General features: G+C 44.0%; 1 protein-coding gene and 1 non-coding gene across 2 annotated transcripts in view; both read left to right on the forward strand.

Annotated features, from left to right (window-relative positions):
• The window catches only part of LOC141109022 (uncharacterized), a 2,727-nt gene extending 1,326 nt beyond the window's left edge, over nucleotides 1-1,401 (forward strand). The window contains exons 2-3 of the mRNA XM_073600977.1: nucleotides 1-267; nucleotides 604-1,401. The exon at nucleotides 1-267 is cut by the window's left edge and continues 1,036 nt beyond it. Coding sequence (XP_073457078.1) covers nucleotides 88-267; nucleotides 604-1,401 — 978 coding nt within the window. The 5' untranslated portion in view covers nucleotides 1-87. The remainder of the gene's footprint in view (nucleotides 268-603) is intronic.
• Nucleotides 1,402-7,987: 6,586 nt separating this feature from the next.
• On the forward strand, nucleotides 7,988-8,059 carry TRNAD-AUC (transfer RNA aspartic acid (anticodon AUC)). Its single transcript has one exon. It is a non-coding gene; the product is annotated as a tRNA-Asp (tRNA).
• The last annotated feature ends 4,606 nt before the right edge of the window (nucleotides 8,060-12,665 follow it).

Raw genomic sequence — 12,665 nt, forward strand, 5'->3', positions numbered from 1 at the left:
GTATGGACCCTGACCTCCATAACCTCTTAGTTAGGGTAAGTTACAGAGAGCCTCAGCTCCTCTATTGCTCAGATATTGTTATTGGTCATGCAGCATCTCTTTATATTTCATTCTCATATATTTCATTCTTCATTACAGCTTCTGTGGAAAGACCAAGAGGGCCGAAACCATCTAGTCAGTGACATCAGGAGCCATCCGTTCTTCAAGACTATCGACTGGGCAGAGTTAGAGGGAAGAAAGTCAGACGAGCCACCTGAATCTGAACCAGTAAGTATACAGATAATAGAGTCCAAACACATTGGAGGGGGAGGGGGGATTTTCAGCAGCAGGCTCTTCCCCATCTAAGACATTTGTTTTACCAGACTTTTCAGACCAGTGTATATGAATTTGTGATCACTATACAATCATACGGCCTGGTCTGAATGATTTCTGTTTAGTATTGGAGATGATTATTGTGTATGTCATCTGACCACTAGAGGGAGCTAGGGTGGAAGGAGCGTGCTTGGTGAAATCTGCTGCACCTCGGGGGTGGGGTTCACCATACTTTGTTACCATTCTCTGTATCAATTAGAAATAGTAATGAATGTCTTTTTCTCTTTCTAGATTTATGAGGAACCATCAAATAACAGCATGCCATTGAATGAATTTATCAAAACCCTGGACCGGGAGGCTCCAATATCACCATATGAGCAGGAGTATTTCACAGGCTTTTCATACATGAGCGACAGTTTGATGATGTCACCAATGGAGTTATTTTCACCTCCACCATCATCGCCAGAGAAGCCTAATTTCGCTGACTGTAGTGATGAGAGTGAGCTTCAGAGGGAGGAACCAATGGACTGGGATCCAATATTATCATTGAAGATCCAGAGACCAGTACCGACTCCAATGGAGAACCATTATAAAGATGCTCTTCAACAATTGGCAGAGCTAATGGTCGTTTATCAGCCACCACCAGCGGTCAGACAGGAGAATCTCTTCACACCCTGGCCAATGCATTACGAGGAGGCTCATAAGAACCCAAAAGAGCCTGAGGAGCCTAATAATATCTATGACTTTGGCTACAAGAGAGTTAGTCAGATTCAGCAGCCACCTCAGGACTTCTTCCCAATGGCATACAACCAGGAGAATCTCTTTACACCGTGGCCGATGTACCATGAAGAAGCTCATAACAACCTCATAGAGCCAGAGGAGCAGAATAATATCTATGACTTTGGCTGCAAGAGAGTTAGTCAGATTCAGGAGCCACCACAGGACTTCTTCCCAATGGCATACAGCCAGGAGAATCTCTTTACACCATGGCCGATGTACCATGAAGAGGCTCATAACAACGTCATAGAGCCAGAGGCGCAGCAACACCTATGTGACATATTTCTACCACCAGAGAGACAGGACAGTTGACTTACACCCTGGCCCTGTATTATGAGGAGGCTCATGACAACATCATAGAGCCAAATGTTCAGTTTTTCCCAATTGCCTAAGTCTAGTTCACACCCCTTCAGGCTGGGCGCACATGAGCCAGTTTTTATCAGTGTGCTTTTCTTATATTTGTGTGCTTTTCTTATATTTGTGTGCTTTTCTTATATTCATGTGCGTTTCTTATATTCGCCTGCTTTGGTGGTGACACAGGCTGCTGCATTTGGTGTAAGCTGCAGCATTTGGTGGTGACATAAGCTGCTGCATTTGGTGGTGACATAAGTTGCAGCATTTGATGGTGAGATAGGCTGCAGCATTTGGTGGTGACATAAGCTGCAGCATTTGGTGGTGACATAAGCTGCTGCACTTGGTGGTGACATAAGTTGCAGCATTTGATGGTGAGATAGGCTGCAGCATTTGGTGGTGACATAAGCTGCAGCATTTGGTGGTGACATAAGTTGCAGCATTTGGTGGTGACATAGGCTGCAGCATTTGGTGGTGACATAAGCTGCTGCACTTGGTGGTGACATAAGTTGCAGCATTTGATGGTGAGATAGGCTGCAGCATTTGGTGGTGACATAAGCTGCAGCATTTGGTGGTGACATAAGCTGCTGCACTTGGTGGTGACATAAGTTGCAGCATTTGATGGTGAGATAGGCTGCAGCATTTGGTGGTGACATAAGCTGCAGCATTTGGTGGTGACATAAGCTGCTGCACTTGGTGGTGACATAAGTTGCAGCATTTGATGGTGAGATAGGCTGCAGCATTTGGTGGTGACATAAGCTGCTGCATTTGGTGGTGACATAAGCTGCTGCATTTGGTGGTGACATAAGTTGCAGCATTTGATGGTGAGATAGGCTGCAGCATTTGGTGGTGACATAAGCTGCAGCATTTGGTGGTGACATAAGCTGCTGCATTTGGTGGTGACATAAGTTGCAGCATTTGATGGTGAGATAGGCTGCAGCATTTGGTGGTGACATAAGCTGCAGCATTTGGTGGTGACATAAGCTGCTACATTTGGTGGTGACATAAGCTGCTGCATTTGGTGGTGACATAAGCTGCAGCATTTGGTGGTGACATAGGTTGCAGCATTTGGTGGTGACATAAGCTGCAACATTTGGTGGTGACATAAGCTGCAGCATTTGGTGGTGACATAAGCTGCAGCATTTGGTGGTGACATAAGCTGCAGCATTTGGTGGTGACATAAGCTGCTGCATTTGGTGGTGACATAAGCTGCAGCATTTGGTGGTGACATAAGCTGCAGCATTTGGTGGTGACACATGCTGCTGCATTTGGTGGTGACACATGCTGCTGCTTTTGGTGGTGACATGCCTCGGGTGGTGATGTCATAAGGGGCGGGGAAAGAAAGAAAGAAAGAAAGAAAGAAAGAAAGAAAGAAAGAAAGAAAGAAAAAAAAAAGAAAAAGAAAGAAAGAAAGAAAGAAAGAAAGAAAGAAAGAAAGAAAGAAAGAAAGAAAGAAAGAAAGAAAGAAAAAGAAAAAGAAAGAAAGAAAGAAAGAAAGAAAGAAAGAAAGAAAGAAAGAAAGAAAGAAAGAAAGAAAAAGAAAGAAAAAAAGAAAGAAAAAAAAAAAAGAAAAAAAAAAAGAAAAAGAAAGAAAGAAAGGAGTGCACAGAGCCTCCTTTCCTCCCTCTCTCCCTAGCACATAGAGACACTTCTAATCCTTTACCTGCTATCCAGCTTGAATCCATTGGTACTTCACCTGCTGCCCAGCCAGATTCCACTGATCCTTTACCCGCTGACCAGCCTGACTTCATGGATACGCCACCAGCTATCAAATCTGGTGCCACTGATCTTCTACTGTTCATGCTGACACTACTAATCCTTTACCTGCTATCCAGCTTGAATCCATTGTTATTTAACCTGTTGCCCAGCCATATGCCACTGATCCTTTATCTGCTGACAAGCCTGATGTTGCTTATATACCACCTGCTGCCCAGTCTGCCTCTGCTAGTTTTGTGCCTGCTGCCCAGTCAGTCTCTGGTACTAGGGTCAAGATATCACCAACTCCAGAGGTCTAATACCTCTGCATCTCCATGCATGTTGCATGCCTGGCATGGGTTACCCGTTTGGTCCAAGATTCCTGTAGTCAACTTTCATGCGCCATTTGCTTAGGTTGTGTCAAAGCCTGGTGGTCCAGATTTCTGCTTTTTATTTACAGCTCCAGTAGTAGAGGTGTTCGGGGTAAGGGCAGAGTTCCATCTGAATTTTGTCCTGGTGTAATGTGTGCCTCTGCGATTCCAAGAGTGTTCGGGGACCTTTGCTGGGGAACCAATGTCTTGAAAAGACCTGGGTGACTGTTAAAATACACTTACAGCTCCAGTAGTAGAGGTGTTCTGGGTAAGGGCAGATTTCTATCTAAAGTTCGGCCTGATCCAGTTGTAATGTGTGCCCCTGCCACTCCAAGGGCATTAGGGGACCTTTTCTGGGGAACCAATGTCTTGGTAAGACCTGGGTGACTGTTAAAATATACTTAAACTTACAGCTCCAGTAGTAGAGGTGTTCTGGGTAAGGGCAGATTTATATCTAAAGTTTGGCCTGATCCAGTTGTAATGTGTGCCCCTGCCACTCCAAGGGCATTAGGGGACCTTTTCTGGGGAACCAATGTCTTGGTAAGACCTGGGTGACTGTTAAAATATACTTACACTTACAGCTCCAGTAGTAGAGGTGTTCTGGGTAAGGGCAGATTTCCATCTGACGTTTGTCCTGATCCAGTTGTAATGTGTGCCTCTGCCACTCCAAGGGCATTAGGGGACCTTTTCTGGGGAACCAATGTCTTGGTAAGACCTGGGTGACTGTTAAAATATACTTACACTTACAGCTCCAGTAGTAGAGGTGTTCTGGGTAAGGGCAGATTTCCATCTGACGTTTGTCCTGATCCAGTTGTAATGTGTGCCTCTGCCACTCCAAGGGCATTAGGGGACCTTTTCTGGGGAACCAATGTCTTGGTAAGACCTGGGTGACTGTTAAAAAAAAACTTAAATTTACAGCTCCAGTAGTAGAGGTGTTCTGGGTAAGGGCAGATTTCTATCTAAAGTTTGTCCTGATCCAGTTGTAATGTGTGCCCCTGCCACTCCAAGGGCATTAGGGGACCTTTTCTGGGGAACCAATGTCTTGGTAAGACCTGGGTGACTGTTAAAATACACTTATAGCTCCAGTAGTAGAGGTGTTTAGGGGACCTATGCTGGGGAACCAATTCCTTGGAAAGACCTGGGTGACTGGTAAAATGAAAAGCAGTATGGGTTAGGGGACTCCACGTTAAGCCTGCAGATGGTCCATGGGATCCCAGCATTGGGATATTTTCTGCCCTGTGGAGCTGCAAGTTCCAAATGTTGTACTTGTTAAAGGATCTGACCTGCGGGAAACTCAGCCAGCTTCCAGGCCCCAACAGCAAGGCACTCAGCCAGCTTCCCAGACCCCAACAGCAGGGCACTCAGCCTGCTTCTAGACCCCAACAGCAGGGCACTCAGCCTGCTTCCCAGACCCCAACAGCAGGGCACTCAGCCTGCTTCCAGACCCCAACAGCAGGGCACTCAGCCAGGTGGCAGAACACCTAGCCAGTTGTCAGAACCTGGCAGCATGGTATCTAACAGACTGAAGGACTATCAATTTTCAAATGTACTTTTTATCATATTATAGAGCACTTTTAAAGCAGAACAGGTTGCTTTCAACCAAACTATAAACACATCATATGGCTGGTATCATGGCTGATCACCATGAGAACTGCAGATCAAACAGAAATAAAAATGGAAGTTTCCTTGCTTGTAAAGGATAAGAGGTCAGTAGAAGCAATATTAACCACCAACAATGGTGTCAGTGGACACAATAATACCTGGACCTAGGTAGTATTACGCCTATTTGGATGCACTGTGCCCGCACGGGTGTGCTAGAGAGCCGCAACCTGGGAGCTGCCTTGCAGCGCAACATCCACACCTCCAGTGGCTCTGGTGAAGACCAGGTGGCTCCTTAGACCCTGTGACTCTGGTACACCTCCGTTTGCATGCGGTCACACTGCTCCAACTCCAAAAAATAGCCACAAAAATAGCTGAATTAAAAGAAAAATGGAGTCCATTCAAAGATACGTCAGAATACAAAGAAAAATTTGCTCAAATACAAAGGTTTTTGGCTAAAGCTGATAAAGACATCAAACATAAAAAACCTAAAAATACCAAAGGGATTGGAACAACTATAGAGAAAACAAAGTACTTTTTATCATATTGTAGGGCACTTTTAAAGAAGAACAGGTTGCTTTCAACCAAACTATAAACATATCATATGGCTGGTGTCATGGCTGGTCACCTATACAACACCATGAGAACTGCAGATCAAACAGAAATGAAGATGGAAGCTTCCTTGCTTGTAAAGGATAAGAGGTCAGTTGGACGCAATAATAACCACCAACAATGGTGTCAGTGGGTGCACCTTGTGTGTAAACATCAGAAGAGCATCTACGGTCTTCAACAATCTGCAAGGATGTGGAATGTGAAAGTGAACAAAGTACTTACTAAAGAGGGATTCTCAAGATGTAAAGCAGACGGGGGTCTCTACTCCAGGAATCAAGAAGACAGATGGATATACATCCTTATCTATGTTGATGACATTATAACCTGTTTTGAACAAGAAGGGGATTACAATCAGAAAGTTCACAAGCTGAAAGAAAATTTTGAAATCAAAGAACTTGGGGACATTAGCTACTATCAGAGAAACTTCAAGAGTTTGTTTCCATGTCTAGCAACAAATTCCAATGCAAACCAGGACTAATACGCACTGTAGCAGAGCGTCCCAGAGAGAGCCAGGAAAAGTCCACTTTGAGGTTTATACATCTCCCAGGCAATTTTTCAGGGCAATGGCTGGTGTTAGTGCTTCAATCATCCCGGCACCAAGGTTGGTATGGTGTCAGGAGTCAGGATGATTGAAACACATTATTTCTATCATTACATTGTAATGTAAAATAAATTGGTTCAACTCACCAGAATCATTGGGAGCCCTGAGCGTGTCACTTGCCACCATCGCTTGTCACTTGCCACTATGCCTGCCACCAGATGGAGATGTCACTTGCCACGCTGCCTGGCTGCCACCAGATGGAGATGTCACTTGCCACGCTGCCTGGCTGCCACCAGATGGAGATGTCACTTGCCACGCTGCCTGCCACCAGATGGTGATGTCACTTGCCAGGCTGCCACCAAATGGAGATGTCACTTGCCACGCTGCCTGGCTGCCACCAGATGTTGATGTCACTTGCCACGCTGCCTGGCTGCCATCAGATGGAGGAGGGCGGAACAGCGGTGCGGGCAATGAGAGATGTCACCTCTCTCCACTGCCACCAAATGGAGATGTCACTTGCCACGCTGCCTGGCTGCCACCAGATGTTGATGTCACTTGCCACGCTGCCTGGCTGCCATCAGATGGAGGAGGGCGGAACAGCGGTGCAGGCAATGAGAGATGTCACCTCTCTCCACCGCCGCCGCACCGCTGACATTACTTCTCGATCTTTTCAAAAATGGCGCCGGGTGGCGCTATCACGCTACTGCGCATGTGCTGCCCGGCCGTGCATGTACGGGCCTTCCCAAGCCCGGCCGCTTCGGAACGGCGCATGCGCAGTAGTGGGCGGCTCGCGGCCATCTTTTCTAAGGGTACCGGTGCCCTTAATCGACTTTAACGGGCAGCCCGAAAGGGGGGGTGGCCGCGAAGTCGCCGCAGGAGCGGCGCCGCCCCTGCACCACTGCTGCTCCGAGGCCTGGCCTTGGTGGCCTTGTGGCAAATCTGGCCCTGGGAATATCCACAAATACCAAGCCAGACTAGTTGCCAAGGGTTGCTCTCAGAAATTTGGTGAAGATTACGATGAAACTTTCACTCCACCATCAGAGCACTTCTTAGCATTGCAGCCAGAAAGGGCATGCAAGTGAAATACCTAGACATGGAGACATTAAGGAAGATCTCTAGATAGAGCGACCACCAGGGTTTGAGAAAGGGGACAACCTTGTGTGTAAACATCAGAAGAGCATCTACGGTCTTATACAATCTGCAAGGATGTGGAATGCGAAAGTGAACAAAGTACTTACTAAAGAGGGATTCTCAAGATGTAAAGCAGACCCCCGTCTCTACTCCAGGAATCAAGAAGACAGATGGATATACATCCTTATCTATGTTGATGACATTTATAACCTGTTTTGAACAAGAAGGGGATTACAATCAGATAGTTCACAAGCTGAAAGAAAATTTTGAAATCAAAGAACTTGGGGACATTAGCTACAATCTGGGTATCCAAATAGAGAGAGAAAAAGATGGAAGTTCTCAGAAAATCTGCGAAATCTTGCAACAATTCCATATGCAATATGCAAAGGAAGTGAAATGTCTATGGAACCAGGCTATCGAAAGAGCACTGAAGGAGAAAACTTGCTACCCAACAATGATACGTATCACAGAGGAATTGGTAAGCTGCTATATGTTGCCACTGTGACAAGACCAGACATATTTGCAGCACTGGGATCCAGCGTCATCCTCACCTCCCCATTCCCAGGGTTTTTCCTCCCACACTTCAAAAACTTTCCTCGCGTTGGTGGTGCAGTGGTGAGCATAGCTGCTTATCCAGCAGCTGACCCGGGTTCGATTCCCGGCCAACGCAATTGCCAACATGGCTGCCTCGACCGCTAACCACTTTGTGTCCCCAGGGAGAAATCTGCTGTGCAAATTAAATGCTGATGGAATAAAATTTAAATCAAAAGGAATGTGTTTATGTATGTGTTTTGTTAAGCATTTTTAATAATATATTTTTTTGCACAAGAAAATGATTGTTTTGTATTCTCATTTTCAGCCAGTAGGTGGAGCACTCAGCTCATTTTCAGGTATTTTCTAGGCTATCCTTAGCAACTTGGCTGAAAAAAAGCCTGCTGTTTACTATATAGTATTTACTATATAGCTCTCTCTAACACTAACCCTCCCTATAACCCCAATACTATCCCTCCCTATATCCCCAAGAATAACCCTCCCTGTAACCCCAATACTAACCCTCCCTATATCCCCAAGAATAACCCTCCCTGTAACCCCAATACTATCCCTCCCTATATCCCCAAGAATAACCCTCCCTGTAACCCCAATACTATCCCTTCCTATATCCCCAAGAATAACCCTCCCTGTAACCCCAATACTATCCCTCCCTATATCCCCAAGAATAAACCCCCCTGTAACCCCAATACTATCCCTCCCTATATCCCCAAGAGTAACCCTCCCTGTAACCCCAATACTATGACTCCCTATATCCCCAAGAGTAACCCTCCCTGTAACCCCAATACTATCCCTCCCTATATCCCCAAGAATAATTCAGTACAATAATTCAGCTTAAGATTTTTCACCACTCGCACCTCACCCCTGCTAGAATGTATAAAATGGGACTGTCCCCCTCTGCCGACTGTTTCTGGGGATGCGGCCAAACTGCTGATTTTTTCCATTGCTTTTGGACTTGTCCCATCGTTCGAGACTTCTGGGTGAATATAGGCTCCTTCATATCTTCAGCACTGGGTCTCCCAAACATTGTCAACCCCAAAAATTGTCTTCTGGGCATCTTTGGCGACCTCACTATCTCTTCTCAGGCTAAGAGGCTACTTCATATCCTTTACTTCTATGCAAGGAAGTCCCTTCTACTGACATGGAAGGGATCAGTGACCCTGACACAAAATCTTTGGTTAAAACTAGTCAATGATTCACTGCCTCTACATAAACTTACTTTTGATATTCAAAAGAGGAATAAAACATTCCACAAAATCTGCTGGAGATGGCTAGCCAGCCCACTGATCCTCTCCCCTATACTACCATGATTGGTTGTTGTTTTTTTTTCTTTCTCTGTATGTATGTCCTTAAATACAATAAAAATATCTTAAAAAAAAAAAAAAATAGAGTGAGGGGCTTAAAGGGGTATAGTTTAATAAAACCTGAGCCTATTTTGCTCTGTCAAGAGTGCAGGCCCAGGTGGAGTGGAGATTCTGATTATGACAGATTCCAATGGGTGCTGAGTGACCACCTTTCAGCATTAGCCGCTAGATGTTTTCAGGATTTTCCCCAGATGAAACGGCTGTGGTAATTACTAAGGCAGTGAAATTGATCAAATCACCTGTGCAAAATAATGGAAAGCCTAAAAACATGACCTGTTGGGGTGCCATGAGGACTGGAGTTGAGAAACACTACAGTAAGTTATAGTAAGGACGGGTCTCGGCAGTGGCGTCGCTAGGGGGTGGCTTCTGGGGCTATAGCCCCGAGTCTCTTACATGGGTGGATCCAAGGGGGCAACAGGGCAATTGTCCACCCCCGAGAAAGTAGCAGGCGGGCAGGACGATATGTGGGCCCGGCAGGTGAGTGGATGGGCAGAGAGTCCAGGTCCCCGAGAAAGTAGAAAGTGGGCAGCATTGTGAGTGGGCCCGGCAGGTGAGTGGGTAGGCAGGATGGTGAGCAGGTCCGGCAGGTGGGCAAAAATGTGAACAGGCGGGCGAGCAGAGAGATGACATCATCTCTCACCCCCCGCCTTGCATCACTGCAGTTTGGTCCTCACTGTGCTCATGTCTTCTGATGGTGAAGGTCTCTTTGGTGCCTCTAACCCTAATCCAGACCCTTAGACAACTCCATGAATGAAATCACTGGCGAGGAGACCTCTGTTGGCCGTTGTGGTCCCCTGGTCAGCAAGCATCTCAGAAGCTCGGTAAGAGACATGGGGTTCAGGGGCTACAAGCTAGCGTTCTGCTCTCTGCCCTCTAACCACCTAGAATCTTAGCCAGGTTTTAATTTTCATTGATTGCATTTGTTATGTTTACATAGTGATAACGAGTGATATTTATCATCTTCATAACATCAAACCATCTATATGGCATATATATAGCAAAAGAGGGTCCCTTATGAAGAAAAGAGGGCCAGAGGGATTTGGTTAAAAAAAAGACCGTCCCCCCAAAAGTATTTTATTTGTTTGCATTACATTTTTTTGTAACACACCTTAATTCTTCTTTTTTTTTTATTTTAAATCAATAATTGAAGACAGAGTTGGCAGTGTCTAAAGTTTATTCATAAGTTCTGCTTTGTAAACTGTCTTAGGGATAGATTAAATGGGAAGATGACAATAATATAACATTGGTGCCCTCTTGTGGTTATTTATAATTAGTGACGAAAAAAAATTAAATATAGCTTTTGCATTGTATCAGGATATTATCTATTTACCTATTAGAGATACAATATAGCGCCATCAGTTTACACATATATTGTACATCCACATCAGTCCCTGCCCTCAAGGAGCTTACAGTCTAGGGTCCCAAACTCACATTCATATACATATATAACACATATCTCCCAGATTGTAAGATCTAACATATTGAATTGTATAGTAACTGTACTGTCGCATTGTAAAGCACTGCGCAAGCTGTTGGCGCTATATAAATTCTGTATAATAGTAATAATAATAGGGTCAACTTAGACAGCAGCCACTTACTCTAAAAGCCTGTATAGTAGTCTAGCTATAGATTTTATCTAAAAAAAAAATATTCATTGTTAGAAACCCAACAATCTTTTTTTTTTTTTTACAGCAGTTTAGTAACAATGCCTACTGTACTGCCTGAAATACAGATAACCATTAAAGCTGAACTCCATTTGCTTTCGTAAAGGGTAACTCCGCGTTCATGGGAAAAAAAAGCAAATAAAAAAATATATATAGCATATACAATTGCTACACAAGTTATATTGTAATTGAATGTTATTAAAAATGGCCTTTCCTTTTCAATCTGCAGCTCTGTAATTTACTGTAAATGGCAGTATGGCAACCTGGAGGCGCTTTATAAAACAGGTGGTTAAAGAATGCCCCAGAAATGTAATTTCCTGCTTTTCTGATTGACTCACTGATTTTCCCAGAAGTCTGCACTAAGATACAAGTCAGAAACGAAAAATAAACAGAAGATGACCCCTACACTACCTGCGTGAATATATCCTTGAAATGTGATATAAATCAAAAGATAAGTGTTAATAATAACAATAAAGGGTTGCTTATGCTCAAAGGAGCTCAAAGATGCTCAACAACAATGTGCAAAAGAACCCAAAAAAGTACAAGCTTCTTCAAGCTGAAATAAAAGCTCATATGCCTGTAAAGGGAGTTTATTTTTTACTGCAATGTGCATAATCCAATACTAAAATGAAATAATCATATAAACTTTCCATTATTCACATGGATACAATAAGGGCTCATGCACACTTCAGCTAAAAAAAAAGCTGCTTTTACAGACATTTGAACTTTTATTTCAGCATAAAGAAGCTTGTACTTTTTTGGTCTCTTTTGCACGTTGTTATTGAGCTTTTTTTGAGCATACGCGTTTTTTTTCACAAACCCTCCCGTCAGCTCATTCTTCTTATTTTTGTGTGTTTTCGAGCTTCTCTGAGCGTTTTTTCATGCTCTTTCGTGCTTTTTTGCACGTTTTTGGGCACTTAAGCGTCTTTTCTGCTCAAAAAGCTCCTCTCAAAAACGTGGATTTGGTGGGGGGTTTTTTCCGCCTATAAGGGCTTATGTACATTGCAGCTCAAAGAAGCGGCTCCTACATGCTTTTGAGCTTTTTTTGACCTCTTATTTTTTTCTGCCTGGAAACTCCGCTCCATATTAGGCAATGTGTTCATACACACTATGGCTTTTTCAGGAGTTTACAGGCATATGCTCTTACAGGCAGAAAAAACTCAGCCGGAAATTCGCGTTTTTGAGAGGAGCTTTTTCGAGCAGAAAAGACTCCAAGTGCCCAAAAAAAAACCGCACGAAGATGCCCAAAAAAGCATGAAAAAGCATAAAAAAACTCAAAGAAGCTCGAAAACACAAAAAAAATAAGAAAAATTTACAGAGGAGAGGGTTTGTGAAAAAAAATACGCTTATGCTCAAAAAAAGCTGAAAGGAGCTTAAAAAGCTCAATAAAAACGTGCAAAAAAGTAAAAGCTTCTTCAAGATGAAATAAAAGCTCAAATGCCTATAAAAGCAGCTTTTTTTTTTTTTTGAGCAGCAGTGTGCATGAACCCTTGTTGTTGTCAGTCATTTAGTCGTATCTGACTCTTCGTGACCATAGCGCGCCAGGCTTTTCTGTCCTCCACTGCCTCCCGGAGCTTGCTTATTTTCATGTTCATTGTTTCAATTATGCTATCTATCTATCTTGTTTTCTGTCATTCTTTTCTCCTTTTTCCTTCCATATTTCCCAGCATCAGGGTCTTTTCCAGTGAGTCCTCTCTTT

This window comes from Aquarana catesbeiana, linkage group LG09 (genome assembly GCF_042186555.1).
Source record: "Aquarana catesbeiana isolate 2022-GZ linkage group LG09, ASM4218655v1, whole genome shotgun sequence".
Lineage (NCBI taxonomy): Eukaryota > Metazoa > Chordata > Amphibia > Anura > Ranidae > Aquarana > Aquarana catesbeiana.